The sequence below is a fragment of the Zalophus californianus genome, chromosome 10, assembly GCF_009762305.2.
Source record: "Zalophus californianus isolate mZalCal1 chromosome 10, mZalCal1.pri.v2, whole genome shotgun sequence".
In the NCBI taxonomy this organism is placed as follows: domain Eukaryota; kingdom Metazoa; phylum Chordata; class Mammalia; order Carnivora; family Otariidae; genus Zalophus; species Zalophus californianus.
This window is the reverse complement of record NC_045604.1, coordinates 54,702,757-54,727,915: the sequence shown is the minus strand read 5'-3', so window position 1 is coordinate 54,727,915 and position 25,159 is coordinate 54,702,757. Positions and strand designations below refer to the sequence as shown.

The 25,159-nt window shown below is 38.6% G+C and overlaps 1 protein-coding gene across 8 annotated transcripts in view; it reads left to right on the top strand.

Annotated features, from left to right (window-relative positions):
* The window catches only part of DNM3 (dynamin 3), a 585,110-nt gene that overhangs the window by 294,582 nt on the left and 265,369 nt on the right, over positions 1–25,159 (top strand). For all 8 annotated transcript variants that reach the window (XM_027613359.2, XM_027613356.2, XM_027613361.2 and 5 more), the window contains one exon: positions 24,330–24,443. In XM_027613359.2, coding sequence (XP_027469160.1) covers positions 24,330–24,443 — 114 coding nt within the window. The remainder of the gene's footprint in view (positions 1–24,329; positions 24,444–25,159) is intronic.

Genomic DNA, 25,159 nt, shown 5'->3' with positions numbered 1-25,159 from the left:
TAGGGTTTGGGATGAATATCCATAGGGGTATTTTAACATTATAATTAGCCTGGGGTAACTTGTTAGGCACTTCTGGCACTTTCTGATTTATCTGCACAGGCATCATCCTCAAATACTGACTTTTCTGTTCTAGCAGTTCATTAGTTAGTTTCTAAAAGGTGAGACTGACACTTAGGTGGAAACTTCCACTAGAAGTTTCCTGAATTCTGGGGATCAGGCTGGTGATAGTCTTTACTTCACAATAATTCGTACTATTTATTGAACATTTACCAGTTCCCAAACATTCTACCAAGTGGTTTACATACGTTCATCTCACTTAATACTCATAGTATGTATTTCAGTTAGGAGTACTAGCTCCAATCTTCAGATGAAGAAAAAATGAGGATTGGTTAGAGTAAGTAACTTGCCCAAGTTGATACAGGTGGTAAAAGGCAGAATTGATCTACAAACTCAGAAAGCCCATGCTTTCAACCAAGCTATAATCTAAGTGGGAAAATGGAAGCAAAGCAAACACAATTGCAAGTAATTCAAAACAAGATGATATAAGTGCTAAATAAATTAAGATAATGAACAAAATAAATGCCCAGAGAAGGAAGAAATCCTACTGGAGCCTCTTTATTATTCACTAAAATAGTATCATACATAGATTGATATCTTTTTCATAAAGTGTTATATTACCCAGAAATTGTGATATGTACTTAAACTTCTACCTATCACTCTCTGGCATATTTGATGTTTTAACCATCATATTATAATAACAGCTACCACTTTTTGAGTGGCTGGTTTGTTTGTTTGTTTTTTAATCAGGCAATGTGTTAGGTACTTTGTTCCTTAAAACACTTTAGCCTGACTGATTGAATAACAATTCATCTTGTTGCTTCTCTTCATGAGAAAATTGCCAGGATCTTTTTAATAGATCTGTTTGATATATGGTTTCTTCATTGGCCAATTCTTTTTTTTTTTTAATTTTGGAAGGATGTTTTTCTGCATCTAGAAGATGTTGTAAAGGTATTGATTTATCAATATGGAATCAGAGTTGCCTGGGAGACCTTCTGCTCTGTCACTCACGTATTCCAGTCTGGCTGCTTGCCCTTTCCGTCAAGCCACAGAACCAATGCTTGGTATGGTTGGGTAGCCAGCATCTATTTATTAGTGGAACCACAGTGGTTGTTCAAATATTGAATGCTTTTATACCAGTTACTTAACTGGCTGCCAGTTAGTACTTAACCAACCAGTGCCTGCCTATTATCAGAGACCCTGAGGCTCCTTTCTCAGAATCCTCCCAGCTCCCCCCTTAGTTAGAAATTAAAGGCAAAGGTCTGGTGCAGAAGGGGGCCTCCAGGGCTCTTCTCTAGCACTGTGACCCCCACACCTTTTCAGATTGGTCCAGTTGATGCCATACTAGTTGTTAAATATTTTGAATATTATCTCTTCAATAAACTCCCTGTTACCCAAATCAATTTTGGGGGATCTTTTTTGAATATTTTTTTTTACTTTGCATCTCACTTCCCCTCACAGTGGTGTTTGACCTTTTCAGTCCATTCATCTTATTAAAACATTCACTTCTATTGACTTATTCTCTGTTGTTTTCTCCTGGCTCCTCGCCACTCATGTCTGCTTTGTAGGTTCATCCTCCCCTCCCAGACTTGACATGCTGGCTTTCCTCCATGCATGGTTTGCCTCCTCTCCAGACTTGTTTTGCAAGGACCCACTCTTGCTTTCTGTGCTGTGGCCACCTGATCCCCCCACTCCCACCCTACACTCTTCAGATTTTAGTGCAAGTGTTAAAAATCTTCAAGCACACCTCTTTTTATACCCCATGCAGGTCAGAGCTCTCTTAATATACTGACCCGATCCTTGGCAGCATCAGCCACAGCTATAATTGCACATTTATTTGTGTGAGTCTTTGCTTCGTGTTTATTCTCCCATTTGTCCATAAGCTCCCTGAAGTTCAGGGACTGTGCCTCTTTTTTATTTTTATTTTGGGTGTTTATCCTTGTATTTTCACTGTGCTATCTGACACATGTAAGCTACTCATTAATTTTCTGTTAAATGTGTTTTCTTTTCTCTCTTAAAGAAGCTCTGAATTATTTTTAGTAAAAGATCCGTATTCTACTCAGACCTTGCTAATTATGCGATGTCTTTTCCTTTGTGTGTATATTTTTGTACTTGAATGTGAGAAATAGATGATGAGCTTAGTTCTCATTCTGTTTTGTATCATTTGGAATCTTTTCCACATGGAGGGTTCCTATTAACTTCAAAGGAAGCTCTGCACATGGAAAAGGTCCACAGGAAAAAAGTGAAAAAGTAGAGCCCTGATTTTCATCCCGGTTAATGGCCTGGATCTCACAGAAGTTTGGGTGAGTCAACTCGGAGAATAAACAGCTGACTCTTAGTGAATTCTTCAGAAATAATAGTGCATGTGGCAGAAAAAATGCATAAACAGGCAACTGAGCAAATTCAGGGACACAATGAGAAGGGAAGAAATTCTTCGGGAGTAATTGTGGGAATGGAGACACTAAGTACAATAGCCTGCTGAGCCACAGAGGCATGAAAAATGCACTCGTTTTGTGAGCATGGGCTAATGCTCTGGAAGCAAGGCTCAGTGGAAAGAGGTTTCAGTTGCTTTTATGGGGCAAAATGAATGGGAGATGGTGAAGGCACCGAGAACTAGTCCTTGTAGCTTTGGGGAGTCCAGAAACATGGTGGGAAGGGGGCTCCTCAAGGTTACCCTTGTGAGGGTATTTCTTTTTTTTTTAATTTTTTTATTGTTACGTTAATCACCATACATTAAATCATTAGCTTTCGATGTACTGTTCCATGATTCATTGTTTGTGCATAACACCCAGTGCTCCACGCAGAATGTGCCCTCTTTAATACCCATCACCAGGCTAACCCATCCCCCCACCCCCTCCCTTCTAGAACCCTCAGTTTGTTTTTCAGAGTCCATCGTCTCTCATGGTTCGTCTCCCCCTCCAACTTACTCCCCTTCATTCTTCCCCTCCTGCTATCTTCTTCTTTTTTTTTCTTAACATATATTGCATTATTTGTTTCAGAAGTACAGATCTGTGATTCAACAGTCTTGCACAATTCACAAGGCTCACCATAGCACATACCCTCCCCAATGTCTATCACCCATCCACCCCCTCCCTCCCACCCCCCACCACTTCAGCACCCCTCAGTTTGTTTCCTGAGATTAAGAATTCCTCATATCAGTGAGGTCATATGATACATGTCTTTCTCTGATTGACTTATTTCACTCAGCATAACACCCTCCAGTTCCATCCATGTCGTTGCAAATGGCAAGATCTCATTCCTTGTGATGGCTGCATAATATTCCCCTGTGTATATATACCACATCTTCTTTAACCATTCATCTGTTGATGGACATCTTGACTCTTTCCACAGTTTGGCTATTGTGGACATTGCTGCTATAAACATTGGGGTGCACGTACCCCTTCGGATCCCTACATTTGTATCTTTGGGGTAAATACCCAGTAGTGCAATTGCTAGATCTTATGGTAGCTCTATTTTCAACTGTTTGAGGAACCTCCATATTGTTTTCCAGAGTGGCTGCACCAGCTCGCATTCCCACCAACAGTGTAGGAGGGTTCCCCTTTCTCCGCATCCCCGCCAACATCTGTCGTTTCCTGACTGGTTCATTTTAGCCATTCTGACTGGTGTGAGGTGGTATCTCATTGAGGTTTTGATTTGGATTTCCCTGATGCCGAGCGATGTTGAGCACTTTTTCATGTGTCTGTTGGCCATTTGGATGTCCTCTTTGGAAAAATGTCTGTTCATGTCTTCTGCCCATTTCTTGATGGGATTATTTGTTCTTTGGGTGTTGAGTTTGATAAGTTCTTTATAGATTTTGGATACTAGCCCTTTATCTGATATGTCATTGGCAAATATTTTCTCCCATTCTGTCGGTCGTCTTTTGGTTTTGTGGACTGTTTCTTTTGCTGTGCAAAAGCTTTTTATCTTGATGAAATCCCAATAGTTCATTTTTGCCCTTGCTTCTCTTGCCTTTGGCGATGTTTCTAGGAAGAAGTTGCTGCGGCTGAGGTCGAAGAGGTTGCTGCCTGTGTTCTCCTTTAGGATTTTGATGGACTCCTGTCTCACGTTTAGGTCTTTCAACCATTTGAGTCTATTTTTGTGTGTGGTGTAAGGAAATGGTCCGGTTTCATTCTTCTGCATGTGGCTGTCCAATTTTCCCAACACCATTTGTTGAAGAGACTGTCTTTTTGCCATTGGACATTCTTTCCTGCTTTGTCAAAGATTAGTTGACCATAGAGTTGAGGGTCCATTTCTGAGCTCTCTATTCTGTTCCATTGATCTATGTGTCTGTTTTTGTGCCAGTACTATACTGTCTTGATGATGACAGCTTTGTAATAGAGCTGGAAGTCCGGAATTGTGATGCCACCAGCTTTGCTTTTCTTTTTCAATATTCGTCTGGCTATTCGGGGTCTCTTCTGGTTCCATACAAATTTTGGGATTATTTGTTCCATTTCTTTAAAAAAGTGGATGGTATTTTGATGGGGATTGCATTGAATGTGTAGATTGCTCTAGGTAGCATTGACATCTTCACAATGTTTGTTCTTCCAATCCATGAGCATGGAACGTTTTTCCATTTCTTTGTGTCTTCTTCAATTTCTTTCCTGAGTATTTTATAGTTTTCTGAGTACAGATCCTTTGCCTCCTTGGTTAAATTTATTCCTAGGTATCTTATGGTTTTGGGTGCAATTGTAAATGGGATCGACTCCTTCATTTGTCTCTCTTCTGTCTTGTTGTTGGTGTATAGGAATGCCACTGATTTCTGTGCACTGATTTTATATCCTGCTACTTTACTGAATTCCTGTATGAGTTCTAGCAGTTTTGGGGTGGAATCTTTTGAGTTTTCCACATAAAGTATCATATCATCTGCAAAGAGTGAGAGTTTGACTTCCTCTTTGCCGATTTGGATGCTTTTGATTTCTTTTTGTTGTCTGATTGCTGTGGTTAGGACTTCTAATACTATGTTGAATAGCAGTGGTGATAGTGGACATCCCTGTCGCGTTCCTGACCCTAGGGGAAAAGCTGAGAGCTTTCTCAATATCATTGAGAATGATATTCGCTGTAGGTTTTTCATAGATGGCTTTTATGATATTGAGGTATGTACTCTCTATCCCTATACTCTGAAGAGTTTTGATTAAGAAAGGATGCTGTAATTTGTCAAATGCTTTTCTGCATCTATTGAGAGGATCCTCTGATTCTTGTTCTTTCTTTTGTTAATGTATTGTATCACGTTGATTGATTTGTGGATGTTGAACCAGCCTTGCAGCCCAGGGATAAATCCCACTTGGTCATGGTGAATAATCCTTTTAATGTACTGTTGGATCCTACTGGCTAGTATTTTGATGAGAATTTTTGCATCCATGTTCATCAAGGATATTGTTTTGTAATTCTCCTTTTTGATGGGGTCTTTGTCTGGTTTGGGGATCAAGGTAATGGTGGCCTCATAAAATGAGTTTGGAAGTTTTCCTTCCATTTCTATTTTTTGGAACAGTTACAGGAGAATAGGTATTAATTTTTCTTTAAATGTTTGGTAGAATTCCCCTGGGAAGCCATCTGGCCCCAGGCTTTTGTTTGTTGGGAGATTTTTGATGACTGCTTCAATTTCCTTAGTGGTTGTAGGTCTGTTCAGGTTTTCTATTTCTTCCTGGTTCAATTTTGGTAGTTGATACATTTCTAGGAATGCATCCATTTCTTCCAGGTTATCTAATTTGCTGGCATAGAGTTGCTCATAATATGTTCTTATAATTGTTTGTATTTCTTTGGTGTTGCTTGTGATCTCTCCTCTTTCATTCATGATTTTGTTGATTTGGGTCATTTCTCTTTTCTTTTTGATAAGTCTGGCCAGGGGTTTATCAATCTTGTTAATTCTTTCAAAGAACCAGCTCCTAGTTTCGTTGATCTGTTCTACTGTTCTTTTGGTTTCTATTTCATTGATTTCTGCTCTGATCTTTATGATTTCTCTTCTCCTGCTGGGTTTAGGCTTTATTTGCTGTTTTTTCTCTAGTTCCTTTAGGTGTAGGGTTAGGTTGTGCATTTGAGACCTTTCTTGTTTCTTCAGAAAGGCTTGTATTGCTATATACTTTCCTCTTAGGACTGCCTTTGCTGCATCCCAAAGATTTTGAACAGTTGTGTTTTCATTTTCATTGGTTTCCATGAATTTTTTTAATTCTTCTTTAATTTCCTGGTTTACCCATCCATTCTTTAGTAGGATGCTCTTTAGCCTCCCTGTATTTGAGTTCTTTCCGACTTTTCTCTTGTGATTGAGTTCTAGTTTCAGAGCTTTGTGGTCTGAAAATATGCAGGGAATAATCCCAATCTTTTGGTACCGGTTGAGACCTAATTTGTGACCTAGGATGTGATCAGTTCTGGAGAATGTTGCATGGGCACTAGAGAAGAATGTGCATTCCGTTGCTTTGGGATGGAATGTTCTGAATATGTCTGTGAAGTCCATTTGGTCCAGTGTGTCCTTTAAAGTCTTTATTTCCTTGTTGATCTTTTGCTTTGATGATCTGTCCATTTCAGTGAGGGTGGTGTTAAAGTTCCCCACTATTATTGTATTGTTGTCAATGTGTTTCTTTGATTTTGTATTAATTTCCTTATAAAATTGGCTGCTCCCATGTTAGGGGCATAGATATTTACAATTGTTAGATCTTCTTGTTGGATAGACCCTTTAAGTAGGATATAGTGTCCTTCTTCATCTCTTGTTACAGTCTTTGTTTTAAAATCTAATTTGTCTAATATAAGGATTGCCACCCCAGCTTTCTTTTGGTGTCCATTAGCATGGTAAATGGTTTTCCACCCCCTCACTTTCAATGTGGGGGTGTCTTTGGGTCTAAAATGAGTCTCTTGCAGACAGCATATTGATGGGTCTTGTTTTTTAATGCAATCTGATAGCCTCTGTCTTTTGATTGGGGCATTTAGCCCATTTACATTCAGAGTAACTATTGAAAGATATGAATTTAGTGCCATTGTATTGCCTGTAAGGTGACTGTGACTGTATATTGTCTGTGTTCCTTTCTGATCTATGCTGCTTTTAGGCTCTCTGTTTGCTTAGAGGACCCCTTTCAATATTTCTTGTAGGGCTGGTTTCGTGTTTGCAAATTCCTTTAGTTTTTGTTTGTCCTGGAAGCCTTTTATCACTCCTTCTATTTTCAATGACAGCCTAGCTGGATATAGTATTCTTGGCTGCATATTTTTCTCGTTTAGTGCTCTGAAGATATCATGCCAGTCCCTTCTGGCCTGCCAGGTCTCTGTGGATAGGTCTGTTGCCAATCTAATGTTTCTACCATTGTAGGTTACATATCTCTTCTCCTGAGCTGCTTACAGGATTTTCCCTTTGTCTCTGAGACTCGTAAGTTTTACTATTAGATGTCGGGGTGTTGACCTATTTTTATTGATTTTGAGAGAGGTTCTCTGTGCCTCCTGGATTTTGATGCCTGTTTCCTTCCCCACATTAGGGAAGTTCTCTGCTATAATTTGCTCCAATATACCTTCTGTCCCTCTCTCTCTTTCTTCTTCTTCTGGGATCCCAATTATTCTAATGTTGTTTCATCTTATCGTATTGCTTATCTCTCAAATTCTGCCCTCGTGATCCTGTAGTTGTTTATCTCTCTTTTTCTCAGCCTCTTTATTTTCCATCATTTGGTCTTCTATATCGCTGATTCTCTCTTCTGCCTCATTTATCCTAGCAGTTAGTGCCCCCATTTTTGATTGCACCTCATTAATAGCTTTTTTGATTTCGACTTGGTTAGATTTTAGTTCTTTTATTTCTCCAGAAAGGTTTTCTCTAATAACTTCCACTATTTTTTCAAGCCCAGCTAGTATCTTTAAAGTCATGATTCTGAACTCTAGGTCCGACATCGTACTAATATCCATATTGAGTAGGTCCCTGGCAGACAGTACTACCTCTTTTTCTTTTTGCTAAGGTGATTTTTTTCATCTTGTCATTTTGTCCAGAGGAGAATAGATGAATGAGAGATCAAAATGCTAACAGGTTAACAACGTCCCCAGCAAATATAATCTATACAAATCAGAAAAGACCTGAAACCAGGGGAAAAGAAAGGGAAAGAAAGAAAAAAGAATGGAGAAAAAAAAAGATAAAAACAAACAAAAACAGAACAAAACAAAAAAAACGGAATATGATCAAATATGATCAGGCTAGTTCATAGATCAGTGCCACACACTGGATTTTCGGCGTATTTTGGTCTGTTAGAAGAAAGTGCCTCCTAAAATTTTAAAGGAAGAAAGACTTATATATGTACAAAATAAGGGTTGATACAATGAAGGGATGGAAGATGACTGTAAAGATGAAAATTATAAAAGACTTTATAAAAGCAATTGATAAGATAAGTTGTTTGAAAAAAGAAAGAAGATTTAAAAAAAAAAAGGGAGAGAATGTGATCAGACAGGTGACTAGAACAAAGCCATACACTAGTGATTTAGGGTATATTTTTATCTGTTAGAAGAAACTGTATCTCAAAATTTTAAAGAGAGAACTTATGTGTGTGTATATATATATATATATATATATGCCAAAAATAAGGGTAAGTACTATGAAGGGATAAAATGACTCTAAAAAAGAAAATAAAAAAAATTTTTTTTAAAAAAGGGATTGATAAGTTGTTGGTTGAAAAAGGGAAAAAGAAAAATTTTAAAAAAAGTTAAAAAAATTAACTTTGAAAAACTAATGAATCATGGTAAAAAAGCCATGAATTCTATGTGCAGTATTCCCCTAGCGCTGGAGTTCTTCCGTTCTCCTTGATCGGTAAACTTGGTTTTGGCTTGCTGGCTGTTTCTGCTGATCTTCTGGGGGAGGGGCCTGTTGCCGTGGTTCCCAAATGTCTTTGCCGGAGGCCAAATTACCCCGCCCTTGTCGGTCCGGGCTAAGCAATCTGCTCGGGTTTGCTCTCGGGAGCTTTTGTTCCCTGCAAGCTCTCCGTACAGCTTTGGAGGACCAGAGTGAAAATGGTGGCCTCCCACTCTCTGCCCGGAGGAGCCGAGACCTCGGGGCCCCACTCCTCAGTGCGCCCCCAGAGAAAAGAAATCACTCCCGTGTCCCCGGTCTCTCGCCGCACTCCGTGCTCACCCGGCCTGTGACCGAGTGTGTCTATCTCTGGCTCCCAACCCCCTGTGGAGTCTCCAAACCCAGGAGATCCCTGCGGTGCGCTTCCGCACCGCTCCTCCCGGGGGAGGAAGGGGAGTCTCCCCGGACCTGCTGCTTGTTGGGTCCCTGCTGGAGGAGCAGTGGCCCGACTGGGCGGTGGATCACAGTTTATGGCAACCCCGAGCTGAGAGCCCGCGCCTCGGCTCTGTCTCTGCAGCCGGCTTCCCGGCTCCGATACCTGGGAGCTCTGCTGCACTCAGGCACCCCCGGTCTTTCTGTGACCCCGAGGGTCCTGAGACCACACTGTCCCGCGAGGGTTCCATCCCCCCGCTTAGCCACTGGAGCGACGTCCCTCAGTGGAGCTGACTTCTAAAAGTTCCGATTTTGTGCTCCGCGGCTCTAGCACTTGCCAGAAGCGGCCGTCGGAGGCCCCTCCCCCACCGTCTCTCCTCCCGAATATCGCCTCGGATTCACTTCTCCGCACGTCCTACCTTCCAGTAAGTGGTCGCTTCTCTGTTTAGATAGTTGTTGCTACTCTCCTCTTTGATCTCCTGTTGAGTTCGTAGGTGTTCAGAATGGTTTGATCCCTATTCAGCTGAATTCCTGAGACCAGACGAAATCCAGGTCTCCTACTCCTCCCCCATCTTGCTCCGCCCCCTACCCTTGTGAGGGTATTTCATGAAACAATAACTTGGAGTTCAGCTTAAAAAATTTTTTTTATGTGGTCATGATCCAAATTCATGTCAGTTTTGTTAGGTAAAGGTTGGATTTTATAGAGAAACCAGAAAGTCATCTCTTTGGCAGCTGTATCTTCAAATAAAAAGGGGATTTGATACAGATCTTAAATGTCATTTCCTTCTTTTCAGTCAGTTTTATTGAATACTATTAATATGTTTTCTCCCAGCCCAGTCAGTTCCTTATTTAAAATAGTCAGGCTTCTTTCATTATGGTGATTTCCCATATAATAATCCAGAATTACTTCCTTTTATGTTGTGCTGAAGAGTTATTTCACTACTGAGTTGTTTATAATCTGCCTCAGTCCTCCATCATGCTGTGTTCATTACACATTTAAGGGAATCTCAAGAAATTGCCTCTTTTAACCAAGCAGTAATATGATGGCACCTTGCATTTTTAATAGCATGAATATTTTAGGAGAAAATGGAAAATCCAGGAAGATTGGAGGAAATAAATATAACTTTTTATCTTACCACTACTTTTCAATCATAGTTAAACAGTTGGTGTATATATTAGTCTTTTTTCTGTCTTTACCTTAACAAATGTAACTGAAATAATACATACATAGTGATACAAGTAGGTACTGATCTAAGTCCTTTACATTTATTAACTCATAATCCTCACAAAAACTGTTACAGCTATTGTTATTATCCCATGTTACATGTGAGGAAGTTGAGGCAGAGACTCACCCAATGTCGCTTGGCTAGCAGGTGTTGGAGCTAAGAGACAATCCCAGACAGTCTGACTCTAGAGTCCTGCTTAATATTATGAGTCCTTGGCAAAAATATTTTCTCATGTCATGCATTAGGTGTTTTTGCTCTGCTCATTTTTTTAACCATAAGAAACCTTGAGAATTTATTAAATTTCTAAATCAATAGAGGATAGAAAAACTTCAAATATCATCTTCTCTGTTTTTAATTAATACCTAGAGGAAGTGCAAAAATTATTATTATTATTATTTTTTATTATTTTGTAATGTGACTAACCGGGCTTGGGTATATTCTGCAATCACAGAACAGAATGAAGCCATTGGCCTAAATATGGACTGAACCTTGGACAATGACCCTATTCCTATTTCTTTTTTAGTATAATTGGCACAAAATGTTACACTAGTTTTAGGTGTACAACTTAGTGATTTGACAAGTTTATACCTTATGCTATGTTCACAAGTATAGCTACCACCTGTCCTATTACATTGTTATTATAATATCATTGACTATATTCCTGATGCTCTGCCTTTTATTCCCATGACCTATTCATTCCATAACTGGAAGCTTGTATCTCCCATTCCCCTGTACCCATTTTGCCCAACTCCCTCCGTTTAATTTAATGTCAGAGGGTTATCTGACATTAGACATAATCTGTTAGTTTCCATTTAGGCAAATAGGTTGTTTCCAGTTGCTTACTATTAGAAACAGTGCTGCCAGCCAGCATCCCTGTATCCGTTGTGGGTTAAGGGCTGGGGCTCTGATATCAGACCACCAGCGAGGTTTTCTTTTATGCAAATACTAAGAGGCTGAATCAAAGTGAGCAAAGTGGCCAACTCCCATGATAAATAAATTTTATTTGTCTGTTTGTTTATTTATTTATGCTCCTCCTTTAAGGAAGGCCTGTTAGCTACAAGGAGGTGCTTGGCAGTGAAACGGGGGCCTGATTGCAATTTCGTCATCTGTCACATAAAGAAAATACTATTTCCCTCAAAGGATTATTCTGTGGATTAAAAGAAATAATATGCATGGTACTTTTAGCACAATGTCTGGGTTAGAATAGTGTTCAATAAATGTTAGCTATTTTTATTATCCTGGAGTTCCTAGAAATGGAGTCAAATTGTATTCCTCTTTTTTTTTTAATTTATTTTGAAGATTTTATTTATTTGACAGAGAGAGACACAGCGAGAGAGGGAACACAAGCAGGGGGAGCTGGAGAGGGAGAAGCAGGCTTCCCGCTGAGCAGGGAGCCCGATGCGGGGCTCAATCCCAGGACCCTGGGATCACGACCTGAGCCAAAGGCAGATGCTTAATGACTGAGCCACCCAAGCGCCCCTGTTAAATTGTATTCTTACCTTTGCCTATTTTAGATACTTATGAAACTCTGTGTTCTGATTTCCTAGAAAGGTAAAACCATGAAAGGAACATCCAAGCATACAAATGTCACTTACCCAATTCCTTCATAGTGGTGTTTTGTAAAGTCTTGAAAACAGAACAATTTATCATAAAATATTTGATAATTTTGTGTCTTAATTTGATTATTGTTTCAATTAGCTTAGATATGCTTCACCTTATTTGCTTGTTTTCACAGCTTCTTTATCCCAGTCACAAGATTAGTTCATCGGATGCGAAAATCAATTTTTTACATTATGTCAGTCCGTGGTAAGACACATCTGGGCATAGTCATGGTGGCCCTCATTTGTGATCAGAGGGACAGGGTCCTTAGCACAGAGCCTGGTCCATCAGAGGCATTCAGTAAATACCAGTCGACTGACTTATCAAGTGTCTTAGGTGAGAAAGATCTTTGAATGTATTTCCTGAATTTAACTTATCTCTTAAAACCACAGGCATAAGCCCCTTCTTTCTTCTCCTGGCTGTGTGTTCTCTATGGTCAGGCTAGCTCCCAAGATGAATAAGTGAGAGAATGGGGGCGAGAATAGTCCTGGCGACACTTCCTTATTTGTCCTTCTAGATTTCCAATCTGAGAAGTCACTACTCCTCCTGGAGGGGGAATGAGTGAGTAAGCAACCTGGATGGAGTAGCGTTCCCTGCTCTTGGCAGTATTCTTGAGCTTTCCACCACCTTTTATTCTGTTGGGTTAAATGGTTAAGCCACTGGTTCACCAGGAGCGTGGTGAGCCCCCTTTGTGGAAACAGATCAACAGTCTACCAGTCCTGCTCCTGCTTCTTGAAGCCATTCCTCCCAAGCCAACCATGGCTCCTTTGGGCATCCTCCAAGCACCTCTGATGGATAGAAGGCTCTGAAATGGGTCAAAACAGTACATCAGTAAAATTCAATCCAAGGCCAGTCTGTACTTAAGGTTAAATGTTTTGTCCTTACCTTGTTTTCTGTTTCAAATTATGTCCAGTCATATTGTTCCCGTAGCCTATGGAGATTCTGCAATGATTATACGACATCAATAATATATTCTAATATATTAAGACTCAGTAATAAAACATCAACAAAATAGACATGTCCTTAATGCAAACATGAACCCCCTCCTACCATGAAGTTGTCAGAAGTTCAGGTCCACAGATTATATTGCCACAGGAGTTTGTGAAGTCTAAGATACTTGTGGAACATCAAGTTAAAGTCCGCCCCCAATTCAACATCTCTCAGCTTCGGGCAAAGAGAGTCTTGCCCCAGTGGAGTTGGGGTTCCTTCAGCAAGTGCACCCTGAGCTGGCCTCCACAAAAATGGGTTGTTGTTTGTGGGCTTCTGAAGTTGAAATAGTCTCTGTGTTCCTTACTTCAGAAATAAAGCAAAAGTGGGCCACGAAAGATAGTCCCAGCACTAGTTCCAAATCAACCAAATCTATTAAGACAAATAGACTCTTTGATCTTTAAAGCAGTTTATCCCCGGCTACATTTATGTTCCTGTGCTCTTTTCTTTTCTTCCTTTTTTTTTTTTGAAGGTTCTAGGTACTTAATTTTTTTAAATTCCAGTATAATTAATGTATAGTGTTATATTAGTTTCAGATGTACAATATAGGGATTCAACAGTTCTATACATTACTCATTGCTCATCATGATAAGTGTACTCTTAATCCCCTTTACCTATTTCACCCACCCCCCCCACCCACCTCCCCTCTGGGAACCACCAGTTTGTTTTCTATAGTTAAGAGTCTGGTTTTTTTGGTCTCTTTTTTTTATTTGTTGTTTTGTTTCTTAAATCCCACATATGAATAAAATTGTATGGTATTTGTTTTTCTCTGGCTGACTTATTTCACTTAGCATTTACCCCTCTAGATCCATCCATCTTGGGGCAAATGGCAAGATTTCACTCTTTTTTTATGGCTGGGTAGTATTTTCTTGTACATACATGCCACATCTTTATCCATTCATCTATGGGTGGACCCTTGGGTTGCTTGCATATCTTGGCTATTGTAAATAATGTTGCAATAAACATAGAGGTTCATATGTCTTTTTAAATTAGTGTTTTTGTATTCTTTGGGTAAAGAGCCAGTAGTGTAATTACTGGATCATATGGTAATTCTATTTTAAATTTCTTGAGGAACCTCCATACTGTGTTCCTCAGTGGTTGCACGAGTTTGCATTCCCACCAACAGTCCACCACATCCTTGCCAACACTTGTTGTTTCTTGAGTTTTTGATTTTAGCCCTTCTGACAGGTGTGAGGTGACATCTCATTGTGGTTTTCATTTGCAATTCCCTGATGATGAGTGATGTTGAGCATCTTTTCATGTGTCTGTTCATGTCTTCTGCCCATTTTAATTGGAGTATTTGTGTTTTTTGGGTTTTGAGTTGTATAAATTCTTTATATATTTTGAATAGTAACTTCTTTATTTTACATTTTTTAAATTTTATTATGTAATGTTAATCACCATACATTACATCATTAGTTTTTGATGTAGTGTTCCATGATTCATTGTTTGTGTATAACACCAGTGCTCCATTCAGTACATGGCCTCTTTAATACCCATCACCAGACTAACCCATCCCCCCACCCCCCTCGCCTCTAGAACCCTCAGTTTGTTTCTGAGAGTCCATAGTCTTTCATGGTTCATCTCCCCCTCAGATTCCCCCTCTTCATTTTTCCCTTCCTACTATCTTCTTTTTTTTTAAATCAGATATATCATTTGCAAATATCTTCTCCCATTCAATAGGTTGTCTTTTTGTTTTGTTGATTATTTCCTTTGCTTTGCAGAAGCTTTTTATTTTGGTGTAGTCCCAGTAGTTTATTTTTGCTTTTGTTTCCCTTGCCTCAGGAGACATATCTAGAAAAACGTTGCTATGGCTGATGTCAGAGGAACTACTACCTGTGGTCTCTTTTGGAGACTTTTATGATTTCAGGTCTCACATTTAGGTCTTTAATCCATTTTGAGTTTATTTTTGTGTATGGTGTAAGAAAGTGGTCCAGTTTCATTCTTTTAAATGTAGCTGTCCAGTTTTCCCAATGCCATTTGTTGAAGAGACTGTTTTTGTTCTTGCTTTTTTTTCTATTGTATATTCTTGCCTCCTTTGTCATAGATTAATTGACCATAAAAGCATGGGTGTATTTCTGGGCTTTCTTTTCTGTTCCACTGATCTCTGTGTCTATTTTTGTGCCTGTACCGTACTGTTTCAGTCACCACTTCTTGTACTGTTTTGTAGGTGTGGCCATCGACTACAGCAGACATTTAGGGGTATCTGAAAGAGAGAGGGTAGACAGAGGAAACCTTCCCGGTTTTAGTCCTACCAGGCTGTCAAACAGTTTTTTTTTTGTTTTTTTTTTTTAGGTGTTTGTGAACTATACATTTATTGGGAGGATTCTCTCCCTAAGAAGTTATTTTTGTGACTGTGCACTTAACCACCAAGGGGGAAAGCCATCTAGACACGTGGTCTGGGAGAAGAATGCTGAACCGTTGCTGTCTTTTGCAATGTCTAGAACTCTGCAGTGGTGGTGGCCCTGGTCACCAGGTCCTGTTTGAGTTCCCTCCCTCCACTGTGCGGCATATTCAAAACCTAATTTTTCCTTTGCCTTTGTGTTTCTCTTCCTGCCTCTTGTTACATAATTTCTTGATCTAAAAGCCTAGGCCTCCTAAGGAGACTTCCTCCTGCCTATATAATTAATCCAGAGCCAGCTTTAGAGCTTGAACTGCAGCGGAGGGTGACTCTCGAGTCTGTAAATAAGCCACATGAGTTAAGGTTAGTTCTCCACGGTTCTCTCTTTGCCCTGGGCCCAGATAAACAACGGCCTTGAGGGAAGTTCACCTAACCCTTTCTACCTTCCACCTGCGCCTGGATCTAATAAATTAAAGCTAGAACCTCAAGAGGGCTCTGTGATACATACGCCTCAGCTGCCTTACAGTTTAAAAGTAGTAAATTTAATTCTCCCTCCTGAGGCCTACGAGGCCTGTAGATGGAAAGACCCTTTTCCCTATAGTTGAATCCTTGCCTCAGGCACACCCGCTTAGAAAACTTTCTGCCAGCCAAATTCCAGGAGAAGAATATATTCTGAGAATGCCTGTGCTCCCAAAGGTAGGTCTCTCCCAAGTGACTGGCTTGCCCAACTGACTTTGCTGGGCCTATGCAGTTCTGCAGCAATTATCCATGGAGGCCATGCAGTATGTCAGTTACCTTTATAGAAGCAGCTGCTCATCTCTGGATTAAGCCTATGTATAAGCTTTTATAATCTACCAAGACCAAAATATCAAGCAATTTATGATTTACAACCTCTACTTAGGCTGCAAGAGTTAAAAGCCAGCTGCAGAGCTGAGAAGAACTTGTATGGTCTACCATAAGCAAGGCCAAGGTTAAAACGCCCTGCTCACAAATAAAGTTCAAGGCCCAAATCCTTGGCCACATTAGAACTTTCCACATGTATTTTTTTCTCTCCATAATTTTATTCCTTGTCTGTGTATTAATTTTATGATCCAGTGTGCTGGCCAGATGTTGAGATCCAAACTCATTCCTAACATATAGGTTTTACCATCCCTAGGTTCTCATAGCATTGAGGGAACTAGCTAGAACATATACTCCTTAGAGAAGGCTTGCCACTCTGTTGGCAGACTTGCAAGTTGGAGAGCTGTTCTACTCTCCCCCTCCTGGTCTTACAGTTGCTTTTAGAGTTTCTGTTCCTGGCAAAAAAAAAAAAAAAAAAAAAAAAAAAGCTTGCGTGATATTTTATGGCAATAAATTTTTTAAAATGGTTGGCCTCAAGCCTTACAAATATGAACATGCCCTTTCAGTTCTGAAGGTCCCTTCTAGTCATGTAATTATGAGCTTGCTTGCTCTGGTTTACTTGGACACTCAAAACAATTTGATGTTCAAACACCAAGAGGCTGTAAATGCTTATTCTACTGAATATTGGTGGCTTTTTTTCTTTTTGGTAATTTTAAATTTGAATGCAGAATTAACATTTTATATTCTATCTTTCTCTATGAAAAAAACTACTATCAATCCCATTTGTCTCATCATTCTTTTCAAATTTTATTATTTTAATTAGTCTTTGTCTTCTTTTTCACACTTATTTTCCTTTGTCTCATTTTTTTAAACTTCCCCTCAGCATTCTTACCTCTTGTATTCTGACCATTTTTCCTGAATGCTTGCCTTTTTCAATCTTATTCCACTGTTTTACCTTGATTTCATGATTTCTCTCTCCCCTTCAATTCTTTTGTGAAAAAGTACATTAGGAATTGTTTTTTCTTGATTTTTATTTTGCACTGATTGTCATTGGGAAAACAAAAAGCCCATTTGTGGCAAATATGTTTCCTTTTTTTTTTTTTCCTCCAGAAAGGGCTGGGAGTAGGCCAGAGCTTCTTAAGTATTTTATGACAGCAACTTAACTTGCTGACAGCATTCGGTGCTGAACACACTTCTGTGGGTGCCTGTGAAGGGATGTGGCCATGTGCATTCACAACATGCTAGCTGTCACTCTCTTCTCCAAATGAGAAAGCCTGTTGCAATGCAAATGACTGTAATTTCATAGAATGTAATATCTAATTATTTTTTGCCAATTCCTTGCAGATTTCATTTTAACTGTTATTAGTAACTCCTAATTTCCATATAGTGCATTTGAATATATCCACTGGACTAAATCATGTTTACCAAATATCCTATTTAGGTATAACATTCAGTACTTCTAGACATAGTGGTGCATCTTTGAGAGATTAATACAATGGTGCCAGTAGGATCAGGCACCTTATTGCTTCATATCATCTTTAAGTCCCCAAGACTCCATTCTTGTCTTCACTTACATACTTTCTGCAATTTTTTTAACCTCACAGGCATCTCCAATCTCTTCATCTTTTCATTTTCTACCTTTTTATTAGACTCCTCCTGGTCTCATTTCTCTGCCTGGCCTACACTGAATGGATGATAACCTGAATTAGTCCCTTGCTCCAAACATTCAACATCTTTACACCCATGTATTTAGGTTACTTGGGCCTTGTAATTCAGAACCCTGGATCAATTCCCATTTATCTTCTCTTTTTCTACATCTAGTGTGCAGAGCTCTGTTGGCAATAATTACTCAACTCTGCCAGTTGTGTTCCTGAAAACTGTGGCCTTCATTCTCAGCTTTCAACCATTTTTTTTAAAGGATTTATTTTTTTTAGAGCACTTTTAGGTTTACAACAAATTGAAGACAAGGTATGGAGATTTCTCATATACTCTCTGCCCCCATATATGCGTACCTTCCCCCATTACCAACATAACTTACCAGAATTTTTTTTAACCGAGGATGAAGCTATATTGACACATCATCACCCAAAGTACATAGTTACCTTAGGGTTCACTCAGAGTTGTACACTGTATGGGTTTGGAAGAAGGTATAATGATATATATCCATCATTTTAATAGCATGCAGATTATTTTTAGACCTAAGAGTCCTCTGTGCTCTATTCATCACTTCTTCACCCCCACCCTCACTCCTGACAACCACTGATTTTTTTTGTCTCCATAGTTTAGCCTTTTCTAGAATATTCTATAGTTGGAATGTAATACTATATGGCCTTTTCAAATTGGCTTCTTCCACTTAGCAATATGCACCTGAGTTTCCTTTATGTCTCTTCATGGCTTGAAAGCTCATTTCTTTATACTGTTGAATAATATTCCATTATCTAGATATATCATGGTGTGTTTATCTACTCATCCTCCAGTAGGAGGACATCTCAGTTACTTCCAAGTTTTGGCAATTATGAATAAAACTGCTTTAAACATACATGTGTGTATATAAGTTTTTAACTCCTTTGGGTGAATACCAAGGTTCATGGTTTCTGGATCACATGGTAAGAATATATTTAGTTTCATAAGAAAGTGGCAAACCATCTTCCAAAGTGGCTGTACCATTTTGCATTCCCACTAGCAAATGTCTGAGAATTCCCGTTGTTCCACATCCTGCGTTTGGTGTTGTCAGTTTTTGGGATTTGGGGCATTTTATTAGGTGTGTAGTGGTATCTCATTGTTTTAATATGCATTTCTCTGATGACATATGATATGGAAGATCTTTTTATATGCTTATTTGCCATCTGTATGGGGCATCTGTTAAAGTCTTTGGCCCATTTATAATCAGGTTGTGTGTTTTCTTATTATTGAGTTTTAAGAGTTCTCTGTATATTTTGGATAACTGTCCTTTATCATATATGTCTTTTGCAAATGTCTTGTGCCAGTCTGTGGCTTGTCTTCTCATTCTCTTGATACTGTCTTTTGAAGAGCAGAAGTTTTTAATTTTAATGAAGTCCAGCTTATCAGTTATTTATTGCATGGGTTGTGTCTTTGGTTCTGCGTCTAGAAAGATGTCATTATACCCAAAGTCTTCTAGACTTTTTTCTATGTTATCGTCTATGAGTTCTATGGTGTTGTGTTTTGCCAGCCATTTTTTAAAATAATTTTTTATTGTTATGTTAATCACCATATATTACATCATTAGTTTTTGATGTAGTGTTCCATGATTCATTGTTTGTTCATAACACCCAGTGCTCCACGCAGAATGTGCCCTCTTTAATACCCATCACCAGGCTAACCCATCCCCGCACCCCCCCCAGAACCCTCAGTTAGTTTTTCAGAGTCCATCGTCTCTAATGGTTCGTCTCCCCCTCCGACTTACTCCCCTTCATTCTTCCCCTCCTGCTATCTTCTTTTTCTTTTTTTTCCTTAACATATATTGCATTATTTGTTTCAGAAGTACAGATCCGTGATTCATCCGTCTTGTACAATTCACAGTGCTCACCATAGCACATACCCTCCCCAATGTCTATCACCCAGCCACCCAATCCCTCCCACCCCCCACCACTCCAGCACCCCTCAGTTTGTTTCCTGAGATTAAGAATTCCTCGTATCAGTGAGGTCATATGATACATGTCTTTCTCTGATTGACTTATTTCACTCAGCATAACACCCTCCAGTTCCATCCACGTCGTTGCAAATGGCAAGATCTCATTCCTTTTGATGTGCCAGCCATTTTTTATTAATTCTTGTTATGTTCCCTCTCTCTTTCTCTATCTTTTTTTTTTTTTAAGATCTTATTTATTTATTTGAGAGATGGAGAGAGTGTGAGGAGAGGCTGAAGGGGAGGGAGAAAGAATCCAAAGCAGACTCCACACTGAGCATGGAGCCCAATGTGGGCTCAACTACGACCAACCTTGAGATCATGACCTGAGCCCTAACCAAGAGTCGGATGCTTAACTGACTGAGCAATTCAGGTGCCCCCCCTTTTTCAGTGACCGATGGTCCCAGTGCTCTCATTAAGCCTTCTTTCCAACTTCTCACCCTTACTCTCCTACAGATCATTTAGTCTCTGCTCTGATGAAGTAAAATGGAAAGGTCAAATATAACCTCTCTAAAAACTTTCTATCCTTTTCCCCAAAAAGGACATATATCTGCCCTTACTCTCCCAACATCCCCAGATTCATAAGATGAGGCAGCTCTATTTCTGTTCAAGGACAGTCCCTTTCTATACTCTATCTTTCATTCCTATCTTCTTTATCCTTCTATCATTTTTCTTCTATCACCAGTCTCTTACTTTGTACTGTTATTTCTCCACAAATCATAAATATGCTCAATTCTTTTCTATACTAAAAAAAAAAAAAAGAAACCCCAAAACAACAACAACAAAATAGCAGCAACAACACCATCACCTCCTTTGGTCCTGTGTCTATTCTGATTTAACTGTCTTTCATCTTCCTATGGTTAGAGCTCTTTCAATCATCATCTCCATTTTTTACTTCTCATTCACCTTTCAACCCAATGAGCTTTGACTTCTCCCAGCATTGCACTGCAACTGGCATAGCTGAAGACACTATGTTGTCTGTGTTGCACTTGACACATCCCTGTCTGTGTTGAATTTGACTCTCCCAACCACACTGTCCTTAAAATTCACCTTGCCTTTGGCTTCTATGACCTCATTGCTGTTATTTCTCTGACATTCCTTTTCAGGCTCTTTTCTGACCACCTCTTAAATGTTGGTATTTCCCTGGATTCCACTGTGAGCCGCTGCTCTTTCACTCAAAGTTTTAACTGAAACACACACACACACACACACACTAATGACTTGCAAGTCTTCATCTCTAGTCCTGACATACCCATTTTGCTTCAGAGGTCGGGTCACTTGAATGTGTTATTTCCCATAGGTACCTCATTTTCAACATGGCCTTGGCTGAATTCGTCATCAACTCCCCTCCTTTACAAAACTTGGTTCTTCTTCTCTTCTCTTCCTTCTGAGGTGGTAGTCCCAAGAGTTTCAGAATCTTTCTAGAACAGCATAATGTCCAATAAAAATATAGTATAAGCCACATATGTAATTTAAAATGTTCTGACAGCCACATTAAAAAAATGAAACAGTGAAATGATTACTAAAAATTGATTTTATTTAACCCAGTATATCTAATATAATAGTACTATGATAAATCTGCAAACATTTAATGAAGTATTTTGCATTTTTTTGGTACTAACTTCTCAAAATCCAGGTTTCATCTAACACTATTGAACACCTGAATTGAAACTATTCACTGGGGCCCAGTGACCATGTGTGGCTAGTGGCTTCTGTACAGAGCAGTTTTCGAGTCTTTATCTCCAGTAATCTCTCTCTTACCCAGCTGTTAGTCCTGTTGATTTTATCTCAGAGGTATTTCTCCAGTAAGTTTATTTATTTTCATCCTACTGTATCATGGCTTTACATAATCTGGTTTCTCTGCCTTAGAGAGTGTGTAAGATTCACTAGAATAAAGGAGGATATAGTAGAACATCTACTTATATGTATTTTTATCTAGAAAATAAGAAAACAATTCAGACTTATTAACATTTAATATACCTTTGATGCCAGCACCCTTGCTCTGAGAAGTCAATAGTAAAGTGTAACTATAAGACATAAAATATATTTTCCCCACAAAATAAAAAAATTAATATTACTTATTTTATCTTCATGGAGAATTAAAAAATTCTCTGTATATTTCTATATGATGTACATAATTTATTAACACAGTAGTCATATATAATTTAAAAATAAAATTACGTGTGTACTTGAAATTTGTTTTAGTACTGCCAGGGGGAGTGAGATCACTAAAATTTGGGGTCTCATGGACCCAGATCCACTCTGACTTTCCCTCACCTACCTTCCCAACCTCAACTTCTTCTTCATCCCCCCCTCACATTTTCTGTATTTAGTGGCTCTTTCATATTTTGTTCTTGTTTGTTCTTCTTCATATAGATAAACAAATAGGTAAACAAACTACTTCCTGACCTGACTAATTCTGTTTCTCTTCTAGGCTCTTCTGAGGTACCATCTCTTCAAAGAAAGCCTATGACAACTTCCCGAATTATGTCAAGTGCTCCTTGCCTGACATACATTTCTTATTACACTATTAGACTGAAATTATATTTTTATTGATCTGCATTCCCCACTAAAACATAAGATTCATGAAGGCAGGGATTACAGCATCATCATGCCTTTTTCATCTTGACATATGATAGGTTCCTTAGAAATGTTTATTGGACTACATTCATGGCTCTCCTTATTGGAGCCCGCCTGTTTTACCAGTGAATGAAATAGTGATTTGCTCGTTGCACTTTATGGAGTTTCTGGGAGACTTCCCTTGTCTCTAAAGATACATGATAAAATAATAAGTGTACTTTCATTTTAGTACTGTTATTAGTATGCTATTTGTAAGCTCATAGGGTTGATAACAATGTTAGCGTGAAATGAATTGTCCACTTGCTTCTTCCTAGAAATTAGATGAGATTACTTGCTCTAGCAGAGTGACGTTTTGTTTGTATGTGTACATGCAATGGCCATCAAATTTCAGTATGGATGATAATCACCTCGGATACATGTTTAAATATAGATTTCTGGGTTTCATATGTACATATTCTGATTCATTTGAACTGGTGATAGCCCAAGAATCTGTATTTTTAGAAATCACCACAGTGATTATAATATAGCTGATAGAAACCATACTCTGAGAAGTGTTGTTTCCTTCTTTCTGAACTAGAGAGGAAGAGGAAGGAGTAATTTTGAATAACTGAGAGAACTGCCTTAGTCAGTAGCTTACATAGTCTAAAATGAGGTTCTATATAGAGGTCTACAGAAGTTACGGAGCATTCTAAAGGAGAATGGACACCTGGGAAAAGTTGAAACAGGGAATCAAGGGTGTCAGGGACTGAGGGTGTAGAGAGAGTCTTGAAGATCAATAAGACAACTTGGCTTATTTCACAATTTTCCCTAGTATTGACTTACCTTCTTCAGCAAGAAAATTTACTATCAGTATTTTTTTTTAAATCTAATTATTCAGGTATTTCATCTTCATTTAGGAACTGACACACATTGGTCATTCAGTAAGTAAATTTTTTTGATAATTCAGGATCTCTAGGATATTGAACACTTTAGGTATAGGATGATTTTTAGTATTTAGAATAGTATCATATAATTCTATATAGTATTTCATTTTGGGTTCTATGACAACAAAAATTATCTAGCCCAGGGGAGATAGTAAACTATGCCATGTGGAAAAATTGAATTTAACTTTGCAACTATGAGAAAAAAATAGATTTTCACTTAAATGCATTTATAAATAGTTTCTATAAAAGCTGTAATCCAAGTTATTAATATTTTAAAATTTAAAAGCAGTTTAAAGATTTTCATGAAGATGCTCCGTATTTTTTAGCATGACAAATAACAACCAGAAGTAGAGGGATAAATCTAGACTATTAAGAAACTCCAAACTTTTAATTTTCACTTATTGTTTCAGCTTTCTCCCTCATCCAGTTTTATTCAGAGCTGTGAGCTGTTAAAAAGGAACTTAATTGGTTGACTTGAGTTTCTTCTTTTCACCATTTGGTGGCCAGTCTCTGGTGGAAATAATAATGTGATGCAAACCAGGCAAACAAATGGACCAGTGGACTGGAAGGAGAACAGGCACTGGGCATGGAGAGTTTATTATTCATCCAATCAACTAAATGCATTTTAATTGTAGCAGCAATGCCATAAATCGTCTCAGCACAAGCCTACTGGTCTGCCTCATTTAATTCCTATCTATTTCAGTTGCTTTGCTTCTACCATCCATTTAAGTCTGCAATTTTAACTTGGTTCATTTGATGGGAGAGATTTCCCTCTGGTTATCTGTAGTTTGGGAAGATAAATTATCTTGAGTAGCTTACTAGAAGTTGGGCTTTGGGGAAACAGTATTGTTCTTATTGCAATTTATATCTTGTTTTTAACTTCACTTGGTACAAGACCTCTGCTGTCCATTGGCTCATGTTAAACTAAACATCTCTGCCAATCTGTGCTCTCTTGTAGGTGATTCGCAAGGGGTGGCTAACCATCAGCAACATCGGCATCATGAAAGGAGGCTCTAAGGGATACTGGTTTGTCCTTACTGCTGAAAGCTTGTCCTGGTACAAAGATGATGAGGTAAGCCACAGAGGATGACAGAGTTTTCTTATTAAAGTGTTTCTAATTTCAAATTAATTGAAAGTATTATGATATACAATTTCAAGACATGACTGGTTCTCTTTCAGTAAGACTTAGCTTGGGGTGTTTGTTTGAAGAAGGATTGTTTTTTTCCTCATAGATTTTTTTAATTTTATAACATCCCCCTCAAATTTCTTTTATTTCTTTTGTATAATCATGTGTTCCTTAACCTGAAGAAATGGAGTTAGGAGTCAGTTGTTGGAAATTTCCTTCTTTGTAATAAAGGCGAGATACTGATAGAGGGAAAGCAGTTTTCATTAAATAATGTGTTGAAACTCTATATACCCAAGGATATAGAGCATCTTAAGAATGAAATTAATAGCACTGATGCAAAGTTAATAAAGAATTCTGGGATTGGTGCTGTGATGTCTGTCTCAAATGGCAGGCTTTTGAAAAATGTCCAAATTGCATAATCTTCAAGCCAGTCCTAGGTAATTGTTTATACGAATGTTGTTCTTTGAAAATTTGATAGCTATGTAAAAGCAAGAATTATGATAATTATGCTGTTCTGGTTCATGTTAGATGTTAATAATTTTGGTCCTGTGACTTACTACTCATTTAAATCTGATAGCTATAAAAGCGCAAAAAATTGTATCAGTCTTTTGGAGCCATTAGAATGCTAAAATGATACTGCTAAATTTGGGAAATCATGGATG